This window comes from Meles meles, chromosome 15 (genome assembly GCF_922984935.1).
Source record: "Meles meles chromosome 15, mMelMel3.1 paternal haplotype, whole genome shotgun sequence".
NCBI classification, from domain to species: domain Eukaryota; kingdom Metazoa; phylum Chordata; class Mammalia; order Carnivora; family Mustelidae; genus Meles; species Meles meles.
The window spans coordinates 21848127-21873611 of NC_060080.1; the positions used below are offsets into that span (position 1 = coordinate 21848127).

Consider the following 25485-nt stretch of genomic DNA (forward strand, 5'->3'; position numbering starts at 1 on the left):
TTCCCTAACTGCACTTTAGCCACATTAACCTTTTAGTTCCTGCAACCTACTAAGCCTCATTGCAGTCTTAGGACTTTTACCTTATTGTTCCCACTGCCCAGAGCGGCTTCTTCCCTGATTTTTGCAAGGTGGGCTTCATTGTATCATTTAGATCTTAACCTAAATTTCACCTTGGAGATCTTTTCCATCTAAATGCACTTTCTATAACATCACCCTGTTTCATCATCTTCATAGCTAAGCAGGCTAAAAGTAGGTTGAGATTAGTTGGCCAACCTACTGCTCACTTGGCAGGTATGGATTTCAAAGTACCCTTATCAGATAATTCACCACCCTCTAAAGTCTTCAAGCGTTGAGACCTAACTCTGAAAGGGACAGACATAAAGCAATACACCATTCATTATCTGGGATGATTTAAATCCCAGGAATTAAAGGAATTTTAAATAAAGGAATTAAATGTATGGGACAGAAGTTATCCACTCCCCAATTAGATAATTGGGACAGCAAAGGCAGGAGGGAAATTAACAGCAGAATAATAAGATTCCAAATTCCTCCTACTTTCCAACTTATCAGCCTTAGTATCTGTTTTCCTATGCTTTTTTGCATCCACAGAGAATAGGGCTTCAAATTTGTCTTGGTTACCATGTTTTTCAAGTTCAATCTTTCTGTATTTTCAGCTCAAGAACCGAAGTATTCAGGTTAAGGTACTCTGCATACTATCTAAAATTCTACTCTGTGTTGAAATTGCAGTTTCATTATGTGCACACTAGTAAGAATAAGATACGCAGTAGCAGTAGAAGAGAGAAGAATGATGAAGTAGAAAATACCCCGGGGAAAAAAGTCAGCAGATACATTATAATCTAAGGTTTTTATTTTTAATAATAAACTACATATTTAACAAGAACATTGTTAAAGCTAGAAGTTGAAGGCATTGAGGGAGAAAAACATTTTACTCCACAATTTTAAAGGAATTCATTTTACATAGGAATTAAACTGAAAATTCAGGAAAATTATTTTGAAGTTTTTTTTATCACTGACAATTTCTGGAAAACATAAAGTTACCTTTATTTTCCCATAGAGGAGTTATGTTAAAGTGTGAGATTATTTTATATTCCTATACCTGGGATTTGGCATGCAAAGAAATAAATAGTCCAACCATCAATATGTCTTTAAGTGCAAAAAAATTTTTTAAAACTACCCTAAAAGTCTATACTAATTAAAAATATTTCCAGTTCTTCTAAATAGACATAAGGCACATACTGATTACAAAAGGCATCTCATGTACTATCAAGTGCACACATAGTAAGAAAATGTAGTAAGTGACGTAAAACTGAAGTACTTATTACATCTAACATTAACTAATCTTGTCTTAGAATTTAGAATGTTGTTAGGGAAATAGATGGCAAAAGACCCTTTGAAGTCCCAATACGTTAAAAACTTCTTTTCATATATTTTCCTGAACTTAACAGTGACCTCATTAAGGCTAGAGGTATTTCTTCACAGACTAGATTTTCAAAAGTAAGAGCTGACCTAATAGACATTCCCTTTATCTGCTGTTCCCTTATCAGTTTACTCAAAGCTAACGCTGTAGGGGCTGAGCATCAGACTAAAGGTCATTATGTGCAGTGCTCCGGCCCCTCCTCCAGCTTCCCTGTTATCGAACAGGCTGTTTAGATTACTTTTCCACTCTTGACAAGGAGTAGAAGGAGCCGCCTGGCCCCTGGTGCAGACTTGCAAAAGAGCTTTTTTAAAAGCACTTGGCCTTCTTTGTGTGCAGCTGGCCAAGAGGCTTAAGGATAACTGGTTGTTTACAGAGCAGGGGCACTGTACAAAGCCAATCTGAAATGCTATCCTTAGAAATCTACTTACTTAGATGAAATAAATCACACAACTGTTTTCCTTTCACTACCTCAAGGTGGTTTTCTTGAGCTAGTTTAAGGTACTGGTGTTTGGGGAAATGGTATTGTGTTATCTGGAGATTTGAGGAACATCCCATTTATTACAAGATCTAATTAAGGAAGAACCCAATTAAGGGAAGCTGGTGGCACAAATATCTAGCAGTACTGCTGAAAAAACGCACCTCATCTTTCCCACTAAACACATCATGAGGATGTTTTACCATAGCATTCTGAGATGCCAAAGCCTTCCTAACCAGGTGTATACAGCACATAAGAATATTCACTCCAGTCCTTATTTAGTCTGTTATTTTAGGAACTGCTTTAGATTAATCCTTGGTTTGGTAGGGGCGCTGTGGTCCTTGGGAGCATCCTGTCTTGCGCACCAGTTATGCCTCCTTTGCAGTCGTTGCCTCCCCCGGATCAAGCACTGCACATACCATTGTTCCTGCTGCAGCTGCTGCTTCTGATTTTTTAACTGGCTTTTAATAGCCTGCAAGTCCTGGTACTGCTGAGTTTGCTGCAGTAATTTCTTCTGTAACTCCCGGTTCTCTCTCCTGATGCTGCTGTAGAACTCGAATGTATACTGCTTTGCTTCCAGCTCCAAGGCCTGGGCCTTCCTGTCCAGCGCCTTTCTTTTTCTGTTTCCCAGCTGCCTCATGTCTGGCTCACTGAGTTGTTTCTCCAGGAATGCTTTTTCCTGGAGTAACTGCACCTGGAGTTCCTGTTTCTTTGCCTCTGTCTCAGCTTGGGTTTTCTTTTTCTCCTCCTGTAACATCTGCATTTCTCTCTCCTGTTTCTCTTTTAAGAGTGAAATATTCCTCAGTGCCTGCAACTGCTGCTTTAAATTGAACTGGAGCTTTTCCTTCTCCAAGAGCTCCCTTTTAAATGCTGAAGTTTGTTTCGCATACGCGGAGACTGTTTCTTGCCTCCTTTGTTGAATCACCTCACTTTTTTGTAAATAGTTGTTCCACAGCTTTTCAGGCTGCCTTCTATACTCCTCAGTTTTGTTGGTTAGGTATTCCAGAAAGAATTTGTTTTCAGTCTGGACGAGGAACTTTTCAGCATAGAGCTGCCTGGTCTCCTCCATTAGTAATTCTTGCTGGGTTTGAGCTTGTTTTATTTGGTTGTCCAGCCTCGCTATTTCCACCACTGCCTTTTCTTTAAACCTCATCTCTGAGTTTCTTGGCTTCCCTGGCTTGAAAAAATTATTAATTAAACTAAGATACGGTGGAGGGGAACTCCTAGAATCCTTAGCAAACCTGAAGGAAAAACAAGTGAGACGTTACCCCATCAATTCTTAATGAACATTTAGTAAATACAAAATGCACAATTATACTTTAATTCATACGAGGAAATATCTTTGAGTACCTATTATGGTTCTGCTGTTACGCAAGTCACCAAGGAATACAGCTAGGGATAAAGATGAATGAGTGTAGTTTACAATTTACAATGCTAACTCACTATAACCCTGTGAGGTATTAACTCCAGTTTAAAGACGAAAAAACAGGTTCGGAGAATTTAAGTGACTTGGCCACGACTTATGCCGCCAGCAAGTGGCAGAGTGTGGGTGTGAAATCCAGATTTTTGGATTTACTCAACACTACAGTAGCTACAGAGGACCACAGGAACAGCCGGGATGGTCCAGAATAGCCATAAATTTCACGGCTTTTCCACCACCTTTCCGGTATCCGAGGACACTTCCGTGGAGAGAAGCGCCCCTTCAGTACCTACTTGCTCCAGGAATCCAAGCGTTCATCTCCAAGGTCACGGCCTGATTCACTGAGGGTGACTGCCAAGGAGGGAGCGCTGGTGTCAGGGGCCTGCGACACTTGGAAATGGCGTCCCCTTGCGGGAAGTTTTCGCAACTTCTCCGTGCCGTACTCCATGGGTCTCCACGCTGCCCGGCAACCCGCCGGGTCGCACTCCGCCCCAGTCCCGGCCGGTCCATCCCTGAGCTGCTGAACCTCGTCGGCTGTCGAATAAGCCCCAGCAGCCGGTTGTCCCGTTCCTTGGGGTCCGAAAGAGAAACGCACTCTCATTTTCGACCCGAAGGTGCCCTGCCTTAGGGACCCCATCTCGTCTCGCCCTTCTGGGGATCAGAGTTTTGCCCCTTCCAGAACACCCCAACGACGGTGAGTGCCCCTTTTCCTGGCCCTCTCCAGGCCTCTAATTCCCGGCCACTGTCGCTAGTTGCCCGGGGGGCTAGGATGCTCCGGCGTCGGTCCCGCCCCTTCGCCTTCGCTTTAGCGCTAGTCTTCGCCCAGAGCGTCACCGCAGCCTCTCTAGGCACGCAGCGTCTCTATGGCAGAGTGGGCGGAGCCAGGAGGAAAATGGCGGCGCCCGCGGAGGCTGCTGACTCGCAAGCTTCGGGGGGTCCTCGGCCCCCAGTTTGTCTGTTGGTGTTGGGAATGGCAGGATCTGGGAAAACCACCTTTGTCCAGGTGACGTACACGGCGCGGGCGTAGTCGGTGCGCGCGCGAGGTTGTCAGCGGTGGGCGGAAGGCCGGGGGGAAGAGGAGAGGGAGGTCTCTCAGTTGGAGGGGACCCGCATGTGGCTTTCAGGAACTTGCCAGCATCTCCGGTTCCTTCGTAGGCTGGCCTTTTCGCACTCTAGCCTGGTTTAATTAAGGCTTTCTTCTTCGCACCCTTAGGTCATATTTGGTACAATTTGCCACGTTGTTCTGGAATTGTCTTACCGGTACAATTGCCGACTCCTCGAAGGCAGAGGCATGCACTTAACTGGCGGTTAATACAGGGTTAGCACACAGGCTTTTGGTGTAGATTTCTAAATAATTATTTCTTACGCAGCTCTCATGTTTCAAGCCCTGGAGATAACAGCTATTGAATTTGACGGGGTTCCCGCTTTTTGAAGCTAATATTTTAATGGGAGTGATAGGAAAAAAACTCACAAAAATCAAGGAAATAAGTGATCGAGAGTAGGGGAGACTCTGTTAGATGGGTGATAAAGAAAAAGATAGCATTTATGAGAGTTGAATGTTGGAGGTGGATACTGGGGACGAATATTTCACATAGAGGGAAGTGTAAGTGCAGAAGTCTTCAGGTATGATGGATAAAGGCATCTTGGCCCCTTATCATTCCCTCTTTGTCTCACTCCATCCCTCTTATATCTCTACAGAGGCTTACTGGACATCTGCATAGCCAAGGCTCTCCACCTTATGTGATTAATCTGGACCCGGCTGTACATGAAGTACCCTTTCCTGCCAATATTGGTGAGTAAAAGTAACAACTGTGTGAAGTCCCTCAGAATATGGAAAGCCCCCAGCCCACCAGTCCTTAATGTTTTCATTTTCATTTTTTCTTTCCTTTTTTTTAGATTTTATTTATTTATTTAAGAGAGAGAGAAAGTGCCAGGGGGAGAGGCAGAGAGAGGGAGAAGCAGACTCCCTGCTAAGCAGGGAGCCCTAAGCAGACTCCATCCCAGGACTCTGGAATCGTGCTCTGAGTGGAAGGCAGACGCTTAACTGACTGAGCCATTCAGGTGCCCCTCATTTTAATTTTTTCTAAACTACTTTATTTTCCTTGAATTTCCTAGAATCTTTAAACAAGCCTTCTCTCTTATTCACATTTTCTTTATTTACTCCTTTCCCTAAGTAAGTTTATTTCCTTACTGCTCACTGTTATCTACCTTCTTTCTGACCAGAGGATTCAGGCTTTTGTTATTTGGGACAATGAAGTGACAGAAAGTCAGTCCTCTAACCTCAAGGTCATAAAGCCTTCAGCAAGCTCTGATACCTAAGCTTGTTTTATTTAGTTTCTTTTCTCAACAGTTTATAGAGTTTAAGGGTTTTGTTTGGTAGTTTACCGATCTAGGAACCTTTCTTCCACACCCAAAGTTCCATAGGAACTAGTGTATATATATGCATATATGCATTTTGGCGGGAGAGGTTTCTAGTTATCAGACTGTCGAAGGACCTGTGACTGAAAAAAATGAAGAGTAGGTAAGATTCAGTGTCATGATTCTTGGTAGGATCTAGGGGCCTTCTGATTTCCAGGCTGTCACTGTGCTAGTCCTCTCCCTCTTTGTTTCTTCTTAATCCTGTTAAGCTAATTGTGCTTAGTCATACTATTAACTATTAACCATACTATTTTTTTTTTTTTTTAAGACTTTATTTATTTACTCGACAGAAAGAGATCACAAGTAGGCAGAGAGGCAGGCAGAGAGAGAGAGGGAAGCAGGCCCCCTGCTGAGCAGAGAGCCCGATGCGGGACTCGATCCCAGGACCCTGAGATCATGACCTGAGCCGAAGGCAGCGGCTTAACCCACTGAGCCACCCAGGCGCCCTTAACCATACTATTAACTATGACTATTAGTCATACTAATAAAGGAAGACCTTATTAAGAAGCAGAGATGATTTTTGGAAGAGTTTGGGAAAAAGTTGATACCTTCTCACTTAAAGGATGAACTTCTATCTGTTGATAGATGACTGGATAAAGAGGATGTGGTATATATATATAATGGAAAATTACTCAGCCATAAAAAAGAATGAAATCTTACAATTTGGGATAACGTGGATGCACCTAGAGGGTGTTATATTAAGTGAAATAAGCCAAGACAGAGAAAGACAAATACCTTATGATTTCACTTATATGTGGAATCTAAAAAATAAAACAAAGCAGAAACAGACTCATAGATGCAGGAAATAAACGGTTGGTTACCATAGCAGGGAGGAGTTGGGAGTGAGTGAAATAGGTGAAGGGGATTAAGAGGTACAAATGTCTGGGTACACTGTTAGTCATGGGGATGTAAGGTACAGCATAGGGAATATAGTCAATAATATAATAACTTTGTATGGTGACAGAGGGTAACCAGGCTTATTGTGGAGATTATTTTGAAATATATAAAAACATCAAATTATTGTGATATAAACCTGTAACTATTATGATACTATATGTCAGTTATACCTAAATTTAAAAAAAAAGGTGGAATTTTAATAGTTGGTGGGGTTTACAGGCTCGTAGACAGGTTTAGTTAGATCTTACCGTATGCATTAATTCCCTTTGAAAAATCATGTCTGTATTACCTTCATTACCGGTGGACAGTTAGTAATCAAGTTCTTGATTTAGCTCCCATTTTCTTTTCTTCTTTCTTTTTACTTTTACTTTTATTTTAATTCCGGTATACTAAACATACAATATTAGTTTCAGGTGTACTATATAGTGATTCAACAATTCAGCAGTTTTTTGCTCCCTTTTTCTATGCGTATGGTCACTGATAAGATATTTAAGTACAAAACTTTTCTCCTGGGGCACCTGGGTAGCTTAGTCAGTTAAGCATCCAATTCTTGGTCTCAGCTCAGGTCATGATCTCAGGGTCATGAGATCGATCCCCAAATTGGGCTCCAGCTCAGGGGGAGTCTGCTTGAGATTCTTCCCCTTTCCCTCTCCCTCCCTCTCTGCTCCTTCCCCTGCTTGTGCATGAGCGCTCTCTCTCTCAAGTAAGTTAAAAAAAAAAAAAAACCTCAAAAAAAGAAAAACAAAAAACCCCCAACCAAACCCCAGCCTTGCCACATTACTTAAAAAACAAAACCAAAAACCAGTTAAACTTCTCATTGTTTCAGATCATTTCTACCATAATTTCTGAGCTCCTAGCTAACATTTTTCATGAGTTACTTCCCAGTTATCTTTTTTTTTTTAATGTTTACTTTTATTATTTATTTGACAGAGAGAGACACACAACGAGAGAGGGAACAGAAGCAGAGGGAGTGGGAGAGGGAGAAGCAGGCTTTCTGCTGAGCAGGGAGCCTGATGCGGGGCTCTTTTTGTTCTCTTCACTATCTTGCTTTTTTCCCCTATCACAGTTCAGTGACCTTAGCTTAAAAATTTGGAAAACAGATATGAAAAGTAACTGAGATGCCAAGAGAGAAACTTATTTTTTTTCTTCAGAGGAAGGCAGAGATGACTTGAGGGGTCCATTGTCTGAGGATATTATAGGTAGAGAGTATCAAACTGTATTGTTTCTATGTGTTAAATTCCAGTGAATTCTCTCGCCCCCCCAGATATTCGTGACACTGTGAAGTATAAAGAAGTCATGAAACAGTATCCTTTTCGGCATCTGCTTCAGTGCTGACTCATCCCTGACTGGTTGCTGTCTGTTTTTTTGTGGTTTTCAGAGTGTTTTTGCATTTCTCTGTGAAATACATTAGCAAAAGCATTTAATTGCTTTAAAGTAAATTTTGAGGATAGAAAGATGAATGTGAGGAGAGGTATTTTAGGTGATTAGAAATACTGTTTCAGCTTGTGGTTTCAGTTTTTTTTTTATCATCTTCCTAGATTACAGGCTGTTGTAATTAGCATGGAAAGTGAGAGGCTAGCTGATGCTGGGCCAGGTTCTAGAGGGCAGTATCGCCTTGGAGGCCACTGCCTTCTCTGACTGGGAGACTCAGAAATGAGCAGGTTCATTTAGTAGGATCAGCTCTTAGTACGTTGCTATATGAAATGGGTACTTTCCGTGTAGGTAGATTTAGGTGGATAGACTAATTCTACTTAGCAGTTAGCTTGATCAGTGAGGATCAGAGCAAGGAGTGTGATTTTTTAAAAAAATATTCATTTATTTGACACAGAGAGAGAGATCACAAGTAGGCAGAGAGGTAGGCAGAGGGGGTGGGGGAGAAGCAGGATCCCTGCCAAGCAGAGAGCCCGATGTGGGGCTCGATCCCAGGACCCTGAGATCATGACCTGAGCTGAAGGCAGAGGCTTAACCCACCGAGCCACCCAGGCACCCGGGAGTGTGATGTCTTAATGATATTTTAAGATGATCTTAATGGCTAATGCTATTAAGCTGTCACTTCCACATGCCTCTCTCTGTTATATTTTGGTCACTTTAACATCTTCATTTGGCCTCGGCATCCCCAAAATGACAAAGATATGAGGAAGATGTTGATAATGAAATTTTTTGTGTGGTTAAGGTTGTGTGGTCTGTCAAGGATAGGCTGCCAGCATCCATTCGTGGAACACTAATGTTACAATGCTATTTGTGTGAATGATAGCCTTAGTGTGAATTTCAGCATCTAATTTGATCTGTAAGTAGTTTAAATCCTCAACTTAGCATCCAGGTATGGACTTGGGCCCAATGGTGGTATAGTGACGTCACTCAATCTCTTTGCTACGAGATTTGATCAGGTATGTCTGTCTTTACTTTTATAGGCATGGCTGTGTAAAAATGTTTGACTTTTAAATGCCTTAGCTTGCTCACTTTGAGAAAGAAGAGCAGTAAACCTGGACATACATAGAAAATAAATAAGCATTTTGGTAGACAGAGAAGGAGGTTATGAAAGGACAATCAGTGTTTTGAGACACTTCACATTTAATATTTGTAATGACCAATAAAACAAAAATCCAGGTTCTTTTTTTTGTATCTTGGCTTGTAGTATCACCTTGAGGGTGGAGTGGAAAAATGGGGAGTGGGATGGTTCTAGCAGGCATGGAATGGAAAGAGAATGGGCTTTTTTACATGTGACAAATAATTGTCACTGTTGAAGTTTTTCTCTATCGTCTACTTCCATAAGAGTGTTTTGTAATCGCTCATTTTTACCCTCACTCCGTGAGACAGGTTGTTAACATTTTACTGAAGCACCAAGAGATGTGTTCCGACGGTGACGGATCGTCTTTAGCTTCTCAGGGCCTTGCAGTATACTCCAGGGTGTTGCACGGCTGCTGGTGTGGCTGTGTTTCTTTAGCTCGTGGAGTTTATAAGTTGGTGTCCCAAGATTGAGAACAGAGATGAAATAGTTGATAGTGCCTGTAAGTTGGGCCACCCTGGAAAGGGTGATTTTTGTGTTGAGAATGGATCCTGTTGTAATCGGCATCTTTTTCTCTTAGGTGATAAAATTTATTGAGAAGGCCCAGAACATGTCTAAGTAAGTGATTTCAGTTTAACACCAATTTGTTACTCTGTAGTTGACGTGTCTCAAGGATTTCAGGATACTATCAAACTCCAAAAGAATGTAGATTGAGATGAAACCATTAGAAGCGAAAAAAAAAAGTAGGCCAGAAAAACCCCAAAACACCACATTAAGGTCATATACAGTGAAGAGCTAAATTTACTAGTATTCTGCCCTGTCATATGTGCTCATGGCTTTCTAGGAGGTATTTTTGAGACTTTGTTCAAATTCAGTTGTCTACTTGCCTTCTCTTGGGAAAACCGCATTTGTGGGTATTAAAATCTCTGAAACATCTTTCTAACCCTTGTTTAAAAATAAATCTTAAAAAGATTTACAACTATGCATAATATTTAAGAGATAAAATTATTTCACCCTGATTCCTAGTAGAAGCAACTATCATTATTACTATTATGTTGTGTTCTATTATTTTATAATGTATAACATATAGTATTATTATATAATATTATAGGTATTATTGTTATTACTACTGTCGGTGACTATCATTCCACATGTTTCCATGCATATATACATAGAAGGATGGATGGATAAGGTGTTTCACAAAAATATTTTTTATAAAAAACTACTAGAGGTAGTTTAAAGAGAAGTAACCGCTTTTTTGAGATAATAAATTCACATAACAAAGGCCCATTCTAATTTTTAAGTATACAGTGTAGTGGTTTTTAGTATATTTGTAAAGTCCTGTACTGATCACCACTATCTAATTCCAGAACTTTCTCTTCATCCTCAAAAGAAACTCCATACTCATTAGCAGTTCTGTTATTCTCCCTTCTCGCCCCAGCTCCACACGACTGTACCATTTTACATTCTCACCAGCATTGTATGAGGGTGTTCCTGGTCCACATCCTCGCCCACACTTGTTATTATCCTTGTTTTTGGTTATAGCTATGTCAGTGGGTGTGAAGTGGTGTCTCATTGTGGTATCGGGTTTGATTTATATTTCCTCAGTGATTAAAGATGCTAAACATCATTTTATATACTTTTTGGCCGTTTGGAGAAATGTCCATTCAAAATTTTTTTGCTTATTTTTAAAAACAACTTTATTTAGATGTAATTCATATATCATTTAAAGTGTACAGTCCAGTGGCTTTTAGGATATTCACAGAATTGTGCAGCCATAACTACAGTCACTTTTAGAATATTTTCATCACCTCAAGAAGAAATCCTGTGTTTAGCTATTACTCGCCTATCTCTGTTTTCCTCCTTCCCCCCTACCTTCCTTCACCCCACCCCAAGAAACCAGATAGTTTCCCAAGAAGTTTGGTTTTGTTTATCTCTCGTTTTCAATGCAGTATGTTTCCGAAACTATTAAGGTTTCCTCTGTGGTCATTTGCAGCAGTTTGTGCACTGCTGCTTTTGCCTGGTAGCATGAATGTTGGACATTGAACAAAGCCTGGGGGAACGTGGCATATGTTTTAAGGGCGGTGGGAGGAAGTTAGACTTGACAGTGTGACGAGGTTATTCCAGTCCCGGATAACCAGATGTTCAGTGTTTTGTGTGCTGGGCTCTCTTTCAGCATTGCACAAGTATAATACTTCTTTAATGGTTGTTCTTGACGCAGATACGTCTTGATTGACACACCTGGACAGATTGAGGTGTTCACGTGGTCAGCTTCTGGGACAATCATCACTGAGGCCCTGGTGAGTATTGTAGGACTGGTTACTGGGAGTAACTAGAGAGCTAGACTGGTTAAGCATCTTTTTATTGCATGGGACCTTGTATGGGAGGGAGTTGCCGCAGCTCTGTATACCCTGCCTAAGGTGGTTCTCCCTTGCTAAGAAGGTGGGAAAAGAGTTTGGGAATAGCTCATGAGCCCTTTGACTAAGGCTGTGATTATTTTGTGGCTTTAGGCATCCTCATTTCCAACAGTTGTCATTTATGTAATGGATACATCAAGAAGTACCAACCCAGTGACCTTCATGTCCAATATGCTGTATGCCTGCAGGTAATTGATTGCTGGTAGGCATGCTGTTACATCCAGGGAGGAGGCCTCTTCTTTCTCTTTCGTATTTGAATCCCGAGTACTTATTAACCTGGATTTGTGCTCATTCAGATGTGGCCCTCAGTTTAGTAGTTGTGAGCTGGGGAGAGGTTAGACGAGAAAAGAGGCATATGTGTTGACATTCTCTGAGCAGCTTCTCCTCTTCCTCCCTTGCTTATTACAGAAACAGGTGATGTACGAATATGAGCCTTTTGGTAGTTGCTCCCAGTTGAATGAAACAAGTCTAAATAGAACAGAGCGCTCTGGTCTAAATGCTCCTTTTCTTTTCTTTTCTTTTTTTTTTTTGTTAAATGCTCCTTTTCTGCGTTATGACATGTAGAGTTAAATTATGAGAGATTATGAATAAAGAGATTTGTCTGTAATTCCACAAAGCACAGGTTTGCCCAACTTGGTGTCATTAGGGACAGAAGGACATGCCTCACTAGGGTGCGTGAGTGCAGAAGACATGGGAGCAAGGCAAACTCTTACTAAATCTGAGAGAATTCATTGGGGGGAAGGTACACACAAAAGCCGTTACCAGCATTTGTGCCTTCTAATATGACTAGGGCTATCCCTTCTTGTTAGATGCAAGAAATCCTAGTCCAAATAGAAATCTTCCGTATTTATTGTTTAAAAGACAATTATTTGGTAAAAAACAACCCTACCAAAAAACAAAAACAAAAGAAACAAAAAAAACCATATACAGAAAACAAGATCAGTATTAAAGCATTATTCCAAGAAAAAGCGAGAATGTGTGTGTGTGTTGTTTGCTTGATGGTAATGGTGGTTTTTCCTCTTGAGAGAGGAGAATGTGAAGGCTGTGTGAGAATGCATACCTATAAGTAGAGTCTGAACCCATTCCACTTGTCTTTACTCAGCTCCAACAGATTGACATCGGGCAAGCAAGAGCTTAAGCGTTTTTACTAAAAATGTCTTGATGTTTAATTTTCAGCATTTTGTACAAAACCAAGCTGCCTTTCATCGTGGTTATGAATAAAGTAAGTGGATCCTTCCTTTTGTGGTTCAGTATTTCTTTTTCGTCAGAACCTTGGGTTACTGGAAGGTTTGGGTAGGTGAGGATTTTCACAAGTCGGAGAACAGATTCAAACTTAACTGAAACAAAGTCATGAGCACTTGTAGGAAAAAGATTCAGTCAGATGGAATGAATATTTATCACTGGCTCTCATCAAAGTAATTTTAAACTAGAGTAGCCCCTCAACTGTAGTATAGGTTATCCCTCAGAATTGCAACTGTGTATATGGGGGAGGGACTGCTAGTTTATTAGCAGTCACAGTTAAAACAGAAACCTTCACTGTGTTGGGTTGACAGCTGGGATTCGAGACATGACTTCAGAGCCTAAAATGTGCTGGCATCTACTGTTGCCATGGTCACTTGGCAGTAGATAGTGAAGGGTCTGCTTCAACCAGGAGAACACATATCTTCGTTTCATTATATGCAGTAGTCTTGGCCCTTTATGGTTTGTTGTAGTGGAGGAGGGAAGGGGGGAAGTGGAGGCAAAAATACATGAATAATTGCTTTGTTGTTGCCGCTTGATTAAAATTTTTTCGATGTTTGCTATCTAAGCACATCTCTGGGTGCTGAGTTGACTTCTCTCTGGTACAGACTGACATCATTGATCACAGCTTTGCAGTGGAATGGATGCAAGATTTTGAGGCTTTCCAAGATGCCTTGAATCAAGAGACTACATACGTCAGTAACCTGACTCGTTCGATGAGCCTGGTGTTAGATGAGTTTTACAGCTCACTTAGGGTAAACTTTCTCCTCTGCTTATACTGACAGTCCCTTCAGACAACCTCTTAACCCATAGGGCCGGCTTTGAATCGATTTTAGAAAAGAAATTCGTTACTTTATAAAAAAAGCATTTAAGCATTAGTTATTAAAAATTGGAGTTTTATGGGTTTTTTTCATTCTTTTGGATGTTGCTGGCCAGTTTTAAAACTGGAGGTTTAAGAGATAAATAGAGGTACCTGGCTGGCTCAGTCAGTAGAGCCTATGGCTGGCTCTTAATCTTGGGGTTGTGAGTTTGAGACCCACGTTAGGCACTTAGATTACTTAAAAAAAAAAAAAAAAAGATAAGGTAAAAACCCTACCTTCAGAATTTATGGTTTAGTTTGAAGAGAGGGCTACATACAGAATTGAAACATGATGTATTGTGATAAGGACCTTATGAAGATTGGTGGTTGGGCCTGAAGCTGGTAAGGGGCAGATCACTCTTGAAATGAGGGATTTTGGAGGATATAGCATTAGAGGTATGCTTTGAGGTACGATTTGTTTTTTAATTTTTCTTTTAAAGATTTTATTTGTTTTTGTGTGTGTGTGTGTGTGTGTGCGCGGAGGAGGGAGAGGGTGTGCGCACGAGTCAGGGAGAGAGGGAGAGGGAGAAACAGGTTCCCCGCTGTGCAGGGAGCCCAATGCAGGACCCGATCCCAGGACCTTGGGATCACAACCTGAGCTAAAGCAGACACCTGACTGATTGAGCCACCCAAGCTCCCAGGAAGGGTACGATTTATATAAGTAAAAGTACATCAGGGTGTCAGGGAGGATGGTAATTGGCCAAGCAAAGGCATTGCAATAGTGATTTCTGTAGAGAACAGACAGTGATTGTATTGGCAGGAAATAGATGGGAAGTCTTGCTGTGTGTTTCTCCTCCTTCTTTATTTTCTAGTCCTCTCTTTTCCATACACATCTTTCCATGGCTCTTGAGTATATGTGCTCTTTTGTTTTGTTTTAGCTTCACTCTTTGCTGGAGACTTCTTGGAGTATCTAAACAACTTTTAGGAAGATTTTATGATATTTGAACAAAGTAGTGTACACCATGTGAAAATATAGTTTCCTCAGTGGCATTGATGCTTTTGACAGGTGGTGGGTGTGTCTGCTGTTCTGGGTACAGGCTTAGATGAACTCTTCGTGCAAGTCACCAGCGCTGCAGAAGAATATGAAAGGTGAGGATAAAGGAAAATCCTGTTGATGACATTTTTAGTAACCTGTAATCTGATATGATAGCAGTTTTGCCAGCAAAGCGTTTTGGTTCTCGTAATCTAGGTATTATTTTTGCCATGTGTATGTGTGCTGGATCTGTACATGTACACTTAGGGATAACAAGTCCCCATTAACTTTTTTTAAAAAATAGGAGTATAAAACCTTCTCTGTATTGAATGATTTTTAATTTTTTTTTTTTTGAAGATTTTATTTATTTGACAGACAGAGATCACAGGAAAGCAGAGGGGCAGGCATAGAGAGAGGGAGAGGCAGGCTCCCCGCTAAACAGAGAGCCCAATGCAGGGCCTGATCCCAGGACCCTGGGACCATGACCCGAGCCAAAGGCAGAGGCTCAACCCACTAAGCCACCCACGCGCCCCTGTATTGGATGATTAAGAGCAGGAGTCTTCAGACTTTCTTTTGGTAAAAAGCCAGATAGTAAATATTTTAGGCTTTTGTGGGCCTTGTGATCTTTGTTGCCACTGCTCACCTGTCACTGTGGGGCAAAAGCATCCATAAACAATTTGCAAACGAATGGGCATGGTTGTTCCAGTAAAACTTTATTTACAAAATTAGGCATGATTTGGCCTTTTATGGACTCCACAGAGTTAATCTTTCCAGGCCAGCAGTCTTTTGTCTCTGCTGGTTTCAGGGTAGGGACAAGCTCCTTGACTTCTAATTGCATAGGGATAGAATCTCAGTGATTAAGCCTTGTTACATATAATGTTCAGTGAAGTAAGGTCTTCTGTTATTGTCAGGGAACTAGGAAAATAGAAGTGGTGTGGGGGCGGGCAGGACAGATTTTTAAACAAAGGAATTTAGAAAGTGTTTTCTCTTTCCAGGGAGTATCGTCCTGAATATGAACGTCTGAAGAAGTCACTGGTGAGATAGGCTATTTGTGTATTTTGGGCCACTGAAAAACAACTTCAAACCATGCACTAATCCTCCTGCCATAAATGCTTTTGTTTGGGCTATCAGTGTATGTTGTAGATGTTTGTTACTTAAGTTAGTAAATCTGTGTTTGCTGTCTAGATGTAGCAGGGCCCCTTAATTATTTTTCTTCTCTTTATTTGAATCTTTTAAAGTCTGATTTTTCTTGTTACATTTACTAAGCACTTCTTGGGCCCCACCCCACCCCTACTCCTAAGGCTCATTTAAGGACTGGTTATAGAATTTTAAGAGAAAAGAGGTGGTTCACAGTGCTTATTCCATATAATCCCTTGGCCTGCCCTCATCAGCTGCATTGGGCCCCTTACCACCATTCTGTCTGCTTGAGGGTTCTTTTGATGTGTTCTCATGTCCAATTTCCAAAACCTCTCATTCTGTCTCCAGAGCCCTCTAGGCTGAACTTGTGCTCCTCTGGGCCCACACCGCTTGGCGTTTCTGTATCCATCATCTCTTACCTGCCCCAGTGTCTAAATAGTCCCTAGTATTTGTTTATTTAGTCTTCTCTTAGAAGTCTGGCATCTAACTTGGGGCTCCTTTTTTTTTTTTTTTTTTTTTTTTCAGATTTTATTTTATTTATTTTGGAGAGTGAGTTATTTGGAGAGAGAGAGAGAGGATGGAGGGAGAGAGAGAATCTTAGGCAGCCTCCACACTCAGCAACCCTGACATCGTGACCTGAGCCAAAATCAAGAGTTGGATGCTTAATTGACTGAGCTACCCAGGTGCCCCAAGGTCTCCTTCTTTAACATGGAGGTGTTTTTCTCTGTATGTACAGGCCAGTGCACAGAGCCAGCAGCAGAAGGAACAGCTGGAGCGCCTTCGGAAAGATATGGGCTCTGTAGCCTTGGACACAGGGACTTCCGCAGGTATTGGAGGGTCTCTTGGTGTTAGGAACTAAAAGGAGGATATGCTCACTTCCACTGAGCAGGAAGATGCTTACCTTTAAGAGAGAGAAAAGGATAAACGTAATGTGGTGTTTTGAGATGGCTCGATACACTTTGTGATGTGGAAAGGTAAACTCCTGAAAGTTGTATGTAACGACCACTCTGAGTTCTTCCTCTTCAGGTAGTTTTTGCTTCAGTTCGGCAAGACACTTAATATTCTCTATTTTCTTAAATACTTCAAAAAGTTTTAAATTAAAGTTAGTTAACATACAGCATATTGTTAGGTTCAGGGTACAGTTTAGTGATTCATCGGTTGCGTATAATACCCAGCACTCATTACATCCCGTCCCCTCCTTAACACCCATCACCCAATTGCCCCATCCTCCCATCTACAGTTTTCTTAAATACTTTTTACCCTCTACCCCCTGCCTTTTTTTTTTCCTGTTTATTTTGACCTACTTTCCGATTAACAGAAAAATTGTTTGGCTAGTTTAAGAATTACTATATACCATTCAGCCAGATTCGCAAAATGTTAACAATCTACCACATTTACTTCATTCTTTCTCTTCTCATTATGTATGGCTTTATGTATAAGCCTATAAATGTATTTATAAACAAAATATGTATTATATATATATATTCCTGTTTTCAAAATCATTTAAGAGTAAGTTATAAGACTTACTCTTAAATGTTATCTTTGAGTACTTGAGTGTATATTTCCTAAAAACAAAGGTATTTTATATAAGCTCATTACTAAACAGTTAGGAAATTAACTCTGATCCTGTTGTCTGATGTGTTCCTTATTTAGATCTAGCCACTTGCCCTGTGTAGCGGGAGAAAATCCTGGATCTGCATTGCATTTAGTTGTCTCAACTCTAATCTGGAACGGTTCCTTCATTTTTCTTTGTATTCATGGCAGTGACAATTTTGAAGTGTATGGGATAGATATTTTATAGAATGTTCCTCAGTTTGGGTCTGTCTGGTATTCCCTCAGGACTCCATTCAGGTGGCTCCTTGCTGGCAGGACTTCACAGGAGTGAAGCTGTGATTTTTTCCATGCACGACATCCGAGGCCCACCATGTAGATTTGTCCCATCATTGGAGATGTTATTATTTATTTTTTTTAAATTAACATCATCTTTAAATTTATTTATTTATTTTTTCAGCGTAACTATTCATTGTTTTTGCACAACACCTAGTGCTCCATGCAATACGTGCCCTCCCTGTTACCCACCACCTGGTTCCCCAACCTCCCACCCCTGCCCCTTCAAAACCCTCAGGTTGTTTTTCAGAGTCCATGGTCTCTTATGGTTCGCCTCCCCTTCCAATTTCCCTCAACTTCCTTCTCCTCTGCATTGGAGATGTTATTTTTGATCACTTGCTTAAAGTGGTATCTGCCAGGTTTTTCATTGTAAAGTTATTTTTCCCTTTATAATAAGTATTTTGTTGGATGATGCTTTGAGACCATATGAATATCCTTTTAATTTTCACATTTACCCACTAGTTCCATTAATGTAATAGGGGTAGTATCCATTTTTCTGTGATGCCTGTTAGAAATATTTTCTCTCTGTCACTTGTTTTTTGACTTTGTCCATGGTGTTATTTTGCCAGGTGAAAGTTTTTGTTTTGTTTTGATCTAGGCAAATTTACTTCCCATTTTTACTGCCTCTGGATTTTGAGTCATAATTGGGAATCCCTTACCTATACTATGTTAAAGAGGAATTCACTCATGTTTTATTGTAGTACTTGTATGGTTTCATTGTATTTATTTATTATTTAAAGATAAATAAAATAAAGATAATTTGAGAGAGCGTGAGGAGCGAGAGAACACGAGTGGGGGAAGGGGCAAAGGGAGAAGCAGACTTACCGAGCAGGGAGCCCGATGTGAGACTCAATCCCAGGACCATGGGATCCTGACCTGAGCTGAACGTAGACACTTAACACACTGAGACACCCAGGTACCCCACTGTCTACATATGAAGATTTTTATTTATATATTTGAGAGAGAGAGAGAGAGAATGTACCAGTATTACCAGGGCGGGTGATCAGAGGGGGAAGGAGAGGGAGGGAAAAGAATCTCCAGCAGGCTCTGCACTGAGTACGGAGCTCTAAGCGGGGAGACTGAAGCGGGCCTTGATCTCATGACTCTGAGGTCATGACCTGAAGTGAAACCAAGAATCAGGCTTAACTGACTGAGCCACCAGGTAACCCTCATTTTCTGCATTTAGATCCCTGATCCATTTAGAGTTTATAACTGGGTATGATGTGAAGTATAGGTCTGTATTACCTTTTTTTATTAACAGTTGTACCTGCACTGTTTCTCAAAGAGTCTACCTTGGGGCTCCTGGGTGGCTCAGTTGTTAAGCATCTGCGTTTGGCTCATGATCCCAGGGTCTTGGGTTCAAGCCCCACATCAGGCTCCCTGCTCAGCAGGGGGCCTGCTTCTCCCTCTCACACTCCCCCTGCTTGTGTTCCCTCTCTCACTGTCTCTTTCTCTAATAAATGAGTAAAATCTTAAAAAAAAAAAAAAGAAAAGAAAAGTCTGCCTAACCTGAGCCACTAGTTTTTTATCCACAGGTGCCCTACTTTTTAAACATTTTTTGAAGATTTATTTATTTGAAAAAGAGAGTACACCCCTGAGGTGGAAGTGGCAGAGGAGGAGGGGGAGGACAAGAAAGAGAATTGGAAGCAGATTCTGCTGAGCGAGGAGCCCAGTGTGGGGCTCGATCCCATGAGATCATGACCTGAGCAGAAACAAGAATTAGTCCCTCAACCAACTGAGCCACCTAGGTGCCCCTGAATTTTCTTATTGTTTGAATTAGTTTTGTCATTGATTCTTAGGGGTTCTAGGTCGGTGTTCATATTTAGTATGGGTGCACCCCCTCCCACCCACACTTATGGATGGACTGGCCTTTGAAGGAATGAAGTTCTGTTCATGAAATCTGTTGCTGTATCTTCACTAGACAACAACAGCAAAGCTGCTTGGAGGGGGAGATGCTAGAAACTGGCTGGATTTACTGGTTACGTGAACTTGCCTGGCCATCCTTGTTGTGTACCTCGGTGACATAAATTTCTGTGCTCATCATTCAGGAATACGTGAAGCAGCAAATGTTAAATCTGCTGCAAAAGGTCTTCCACACTCAGATAACCTGTTGAAGGTTGAGGGCTTGCAGTAAATAATTTGGGGGCAGTCATAGGTGTAGGGGGCCCAGACCGAAGCACTGATTGTTAACACGCCATGTCACTATCCCTCTTCAGGGCCACAGGCCCCTTGAGATTTGTGCCCCTTGGTGTTGCTGCTGTTGGCCTTCTTCATCCCCTGCTGACTTCTCTCCAGCGAGGCTCCTGAAGAGAGTGGTCATGTGCTCCCGTAGCTCTAGGATACTAGGCATCATTTTAGGTTCTCAGAGCCCAACTCTTGGCAGGCCGAATCCCCTGCACAGGAATAAAGTGATTTGACGTTGATTGGCACCTCGCCCTTGTTCAGTTGTCCGGAGTAGGGAATTTGCCTCTATTAGTATATTCAATTTCCCATTTCCTCTCTTCCTCTTTTGAATAATACCCTCACTCCTTTACTGTCATTCCACCGTCTATTTTCTTCAAACCCTCAGAACACATTTCCCCCAGGAATCTTCCTTAGTGCTCTACACTTACGCGTTGACTCCCCCAGCATGCTGCATCTACTCTGATGCCTTTAGTCTTCAGAGGAAAAACTACAGCCTCTTCTAAGCTGTGAGCCAGTAAGAACGAACGATGTTACTACCAGGACAAGCTACTTGAGAATTATTTTCCTCAATTTAAAAATAGCACCTCTTGGGTTACTGGGAGCCCAGGAGCATTTTATGGACTACACTACTCTAAAAATATTAAGTGGTATTAACAATAGTACGTTTAGAATAGGTAAGATTCTGCATTTATGTTTATGACCACCTTCATCCTGCCAATTTATAATCACAGTTACTGAATCAGAACACCTTTTTGAGGAGGCAGAGGTTCATGATGTGCTCCTCACAGGTGTTTTCTCTGTAGACAGCTTGTCTCCTGCGCTGGACGCTTCTGACCTGATCCTGACTCGGGGAACGCTGGATGAAGAGGATGAGGAAGCGGACAGCGATACTGATGACATTGACCACAGAGGTGAGAGGTGGCTGAGGTGCTCATGAGAAGAGAGTAGCTGCTTCCTCCCACATTGTTTGCTCAGGAGCTTCTTGCAGAGAGAAGCCTTACCATGCAGCCAGTGATTGGGAGAGAAGACATGGCCCCGGAATCAGCTGCGGGAGAGTTCCATGTATTGAGTTCCTGGCCCGTCTACTGAATGGTTAATACTGAGCGCATCACAGGCTTTTAATTAGTCTCTTGTCCTCTCATCATTAGGGCCTAACTCAGTTTGAGAAATCCAGGATGTTTCTTTGGTTTAATAACGGTTCAAAGAATACTTGAGGTAGGGAAAAAGAATGCATAAGGAGGCCTCGGCAGACCGAAGCCACTTAGAAGGGACTGTACCACTGAGGATAGAATGGCTCTGGAAACCCAAAATGGTTCCACCTGGCATAGTTTTATGGCTGTGAACAGAATCTGTTTCTTGAAACAACCTTTATGGTTCTAGCTACAACCAAGAGCAAACCTCTCTTTACCATCCAGTGTGCTGGATGCTGACATCTAAATTGCCTCATTGACTCAGATGTATTGAGGCCTAATTTACTAACAGTAAAGTACACCCTTTTTAAGTGTATAGTTTGATGAGATTTAACTAATATATGTGCACTCGAAACAGCCATCATAGTCAAGATACAGAATACTTCCACCACCGCCAGAAGTTCCTCATGCTTGTTTTCATTCAGTCCCCGTTCTCTCACACTTAGTTTTTGGCAATCACTAATGTTCCTATGATTTTGCCTTTTCCAGAATGTTGTCTAATTGGAATCACAGTATTTAGCTTTTTGGATTTGACTTTTTTCAGTCAGTGTAATGCTTTCGCAATCCATCCATGTATCTGAAGTGCACTCTTTTTATTGATGAATAATATTCCATGGTACGGCTTTTACCACAAGTTGTTTATTCTCCATCAGCTGATTGCCATTAGGATTGTTTCCAGATTTTAGCTATTATGAATAAAGTTGCTGGATATATTTCTCTTGGTTAAAAATACCTAGAGGTGGGACCTCATTTTAGTTACTTTATGGGGGGGGTTTTCTCCCCCCTATAGATGAAAGAAACTCGACATTTTGGGCACCGTGATAGAGCATGCTTCTGGGAGAAATGAACACTTAGTTTATTAGAAGCAGAGCACTGTTTGTGATGGATTGGTGACAGAACTCTGTTCTACCTGTCTAATGGGAAAGTTAAAAGACTTGACCTTTTTTTCCTTGTAGTTACGGAAGAAAGCCATGAAGAGCCAGCATTCCAGAATTTTATGCAAGAATCAATGGCACAGTATTGGAAGAGAAACAAGTAGTTTCTAGAAGTCCAGAATTTGGAACTCTGTGAAGGAATTATCCTAACCTCTGATGGGGACTACTTATAAAGGACGATTTTGTTCAGAGTAGCAGAGTTTCTCTTAAAGGGAAATTTGACTCAGATGCAGCCGGGGATAGAAAACCATTGGACCTGGCAGGTAGATGCCAATTCCCTTGGCCTTTCCCTTGGATTTATGCAAGGAAGGATATTCTCACTATTCTTGGATGCTGATAGCCCTTCAAGCCTAAAGCTTCAAGTTTTATCATTTGAATTCAAGTATTTTTGCTGCTGGTGGATCGAACAGCGAGAAATCACTATTCACTTCAAACTTCTATCAGGCTGGATCTGTACTCTACTTTCCCAGCATCTTGCCCTTGACCTTACACCATGAGTTTCCCTCCTTTTAGCAGAAAGGGAGAGGAAACATGAGCTTGCCCAGGGTGGCAGTGGAGTCTCCTTGGTAACCAATCAATGTTGGGTACGAAACACGCCTCAGATGGGGCTAACTCATTATAGGACAACAGGTTCATGGAAATAAGTGAGCAAAACATGATTAATGAATAAGATCCCGTTTTGGATGATAACTTGGATAAAGTGTTTTTAATTTTAACTTCGTTGTAAGCCTGCCTGTCATAATTTCAAATAAGAAAATTATGTAACTGCAAATAGATTCACTTCTATTCAACACAGAGGTTTAAATCCACATGTCCAAACCTGTCTCAGTAAAGAGGGGATGTTTACTAAAGTTTCCCATGTACACATACCAATAACCAGGTACAGAGCTAGGCATTGTTTGTGTTATACTTTAAAACAAAGTATCCTTTGTGATTTACTCAAAGACCATGGATTTGGGTCAGGTGCACATTCCATATGTAATAGCCTTTGTAAGGTTTGCCCTGCCTCCACATTCTTCACAGTATCTTAGAACATAGTGCATTTCTCTTAAGGAATTTTATCCCTGCCTAATCTGTACCCCAATTCAATGGTTCTGATGTTGGTCACTGGACGAGAAGCATCAGCATGATCTGGAAAATTGTTAGAAACACACCACTTAGATCTGAATCAGAAACTGGGGGTGGTACATAGACATCTCTTTTAATAAATCCTTCAGGGAATTCCCATGTATGTTAAGTTTGAGAACTGCTCTAGCTAAAATAGCCTGTGACAGTTCTAGGCCAGGAGAATCTCAGGTATCTTAAAATGACCTGCTTTATCAGAGTACCTAACCTTGACCATCTGGTACCTATACTCCAATGTAAATAGTCTAAAAAGTATTTTGTTTTGGCATTAAGTATTAATTTCAGTGTTCTGTACCTATATATTATATACCTATAGATACTAATTTCATTATTTTTAAAAAGATTTTATTTATTTATTTGATAAAGAGCAGAAGTAGGCAGAGTGGCAGGTACACGAGAGGGAGAAGCAGGCTCCCGGCTGAGCAGGGAGCCCGATGTGGGGCTCAACCCCAGGACCCTGGGATCATGACCTGAGCCAAAGGCAGCTGCTTAACCAACAGTGACCCAGGTGCCCCTAATTTCAATATTCTATACTTAGAAACCACTAGACTTAAAAATTTGAATCTCTTCAAGAGGAAACTATTTGCAGAGCAAGACTCAGAACATACTTGGTTTTTCCCCTTAGTGCCTTTGAATACTTCCTTTAAAAATAAAACTTGTCTGAGGTCACCTGGGTGAGTCAGTCGATTAAGTGTCCCAACTTTTCACCTCAGGCCTTGGTCTCAAGGTCATGAGTTTAAGCCCCACATTGGGCTCCATGCTAGGCATAGAACTACTACTTAACAACAAAACAGAACAGAACAAAACAACTTGTCTGGCCTGTGCCTTAAGCTCCACTCCGTAGGACAGGGACAAAGTCTTCATCTTTGTATCCCTTGCACAAGAACCAGTATATGATAGGTGCTCAATAAATGTTTGCTGAAGAATGAATTAAATACTAGATGACTACTTTATGGAAACTGCCTGATGTTTACTTTCGTAAGTAGGGGAAAAGGCAGCTAAGCATGGAATGGGAGTTTAGAGAAGTGTGCTAGGGATTGTGCAATTAGCCAATTTACAAATATTTGAGTTTACATTGTAATCTCATGGCTACTGGGTTCATTTTTTCCCCTAAGTATTACTAGAGCGGGGTGAGGGGGGAGGGGCAGGAGGCGAAACACACGGGGCTTCATTTCAGGACCCCAAGATAATGATCTGAGCTAAACTGAGACGCTTAACTGCCTGAGCCACCCAGGTGCCCCTGCTTTCACCTTTATTCTCAGTGCCTGGGACATTGAAGTCATTCGATAATGTATTAAACCAAGTTGTGCCTTGATTTTGGTCTCCTGAAAGAATGCTGCAAATTTCAAAAGACTGTATTCTGCCTCCCAAGACCAAATTTCAGCAGTATTTAACATGCTGGCACCCACTACCAAGGCACACATTTGCTCATTATCCTAATAATTCCCCTGCGAATCATTCACTTCATAAACACTGACTGCGACTATCCGATGCCAAGTGGGGCAGATACTGTGATGGGTAACAATGTAAAGCTGAGGACAGGATATGAAGGACAGAGATGTGTACTGTTCGCCTTTGAGAGGCTGCCCAGCCCGCAGAAGCACAGCATAGCCGCCGCATTCTGGCACAGGAGCAGACTGCTGCCCTCAGATGCGGATGGCGGAGTAGATGCAGCAAATGCAGTCAGCTCAAGTCTGTCCTTGTTGCTCATTTCCAAGGGAGGAGATGAAGGAAACAACTGAAAAAAGGTACATGGTGAAACATTTTCACAAATCTGAACAGAGCGGTGCCTGGGTGGCTCAGTTGGGCATCTGCCTTCCGCTCAGGTCATGATATCGGGGTCCTGGGATTGAGCCCCATACTGGGCTCCTTGCTCGGGGGCAGTCTGCTTCTCCCTCTGCCTGCTGCTCTTTTTTTCTATCTGATAAAGTCTTTTAAAAAAATCTGAATGGGGGGAACCTGGGTGGCTCAGTGGGTTAAGCCTCTGCGTTCGGCTTGACCATGACCATGGCTCAGGTCATGTCAGGGTCCTGGGATCGAGTCCGCATCAGGCTCTCTGCTCAGCGAGGAGCCTGCTTCCATCCCCCCCCACCCCCAACTGCCTACTGCTCTGCCTACTTGTGATTTCTTTCTCTGTCAAATAAATAAATGAAATCTTTAAAAAAAAATCTGAATGGAAATAAAATGACAGAAAGGATGAAAGCAGATGGAGTAAGTGTAACAAGGGAAGATGAGGGGCAGGCCTGGCTGCTCTGTCGGAAGAGTGTGTGACTCTCTTGGGGTCATGAGTTTGAGGGGCAGAGTTTACTTAATAAAAAAGAAGGAAGAAGAAACGAAGTGCACAAGATTAGGAGGGCTGTCTAAAGAAACACCACAGACCCTTGG

At 41.6% G+C, this 25485-nt stretch overlaps 2 protein-coding genes across 4 annotated transcripts; one reads left to right on the forward strand and one right to left on the reverse strand.

Annotated features, from left to right (window-relative positions):
• Positions 1-670: 670 nt before the first annotated feature.
• CCDC121 (coiled-coil domain containing 121) lies at positions 671-4103 on the reverse strand. 2 transcript variants are annotated; one of them, XM_045979523.1, is made up of 2 exons: positions 3627-4103; positions 671-3154 (listed from the first exon to the last, which is right to left on the reverse strand). In XM_045979523.1, the coding sequence occupies exons 1-2, from the start codon at positions 3968-3970 to the stop codon at positions 2200-2202; spliced, it is 1299 nt and encodes a 432-aa protein (XP_045835479.1). In that variant the 5' UTR covers positions 3971-4103; the 3' UTR covers positions 671-2199. The 2 variants fall into 2 exon arrangements, with proteins under 2 accessions (XP_045835479.1, XP_045835480.1); XM_045979524.1 differs by having other exon boundaries at positions 3623-4103.
• A 92-nt stretch (positions 4104-4195) lies between these two features.
• Positions 4196-24962, forward strand: GPN1 (GPN-loop GTPase 1). 2 transcript variants are annotated; one of them, XM_045979525.1, is made up of 14 exons: positions 4196-4336; positions 5032-5125; positions 7913-7952; positions 8969-9035; positions 9735-9772; positions 11376-11454; positions 11665-11759; positions 12748-12793; positions 13419-13565; positions 14676-14758; positions 15638-15677; positions 16516-16606; positions 20654-20761; positions 21997-24962. In XM_045979525.1, the coding sequence occupies exons 1-14, from the start codon at positions 4226-4228 to the stop codon at positions 22077-22079; spliced, it is 1122 nt and encodes a 373-aa protein (XP_045835481.1). In that variant the 5' UTR covers positions 4196-4225; the 3' UTR covers positions 22080-24962. The 2 variants fall into 2 exon arrangements, with proteins under 2 accessions (XP_045835481.1, XP_045835482.1); XM_045979526.1 differs by lacking the exons at positions 7913-7952; positions 8969-9035 and having other exon boundaries at positions 4221-4336.
• The last annotated feature ends 523 nt before the right edge of the window (positions 24963-25485 follow it).

Coding starts and splice junctions, on each gene's coding strand:
- CCDC121 (XM_045979523.1), bottom strand. CDS start 3,970: ATGGGGTCCCTAAGGCAGGGCACCTTCGGGTCGAAAATGAGAGTGCGT. Junction 3,155..3,626: donor CGCTTGGATTCCTGGAGCAA/GTAGGTACTGAA, acceptor TTTTTCCTTCAG/GTTTGCTAAGGATTCTAGGA.
- GPN1 (XM_045979525.1), top strand. CDS start 4,226: ATGGCGGCGCCCGCGGAGGCTGCTGACTCGCAAGCTTCGGGGGGTCCT. Junction 9,036..9,734: donor TTGCTACGAGATTTGATCAG/GTATGTCTGTCT, acceptor TTTTTCTCTTAG/GTGATAAAATTTATTGAGAA. Junction 9,773..11,375: donor AAGGCCCAGAACATGTCTAA/GTAAGTGATTTC, acceptor TTCTTGACGCAG/ATACGTCTTGATTGACACAC.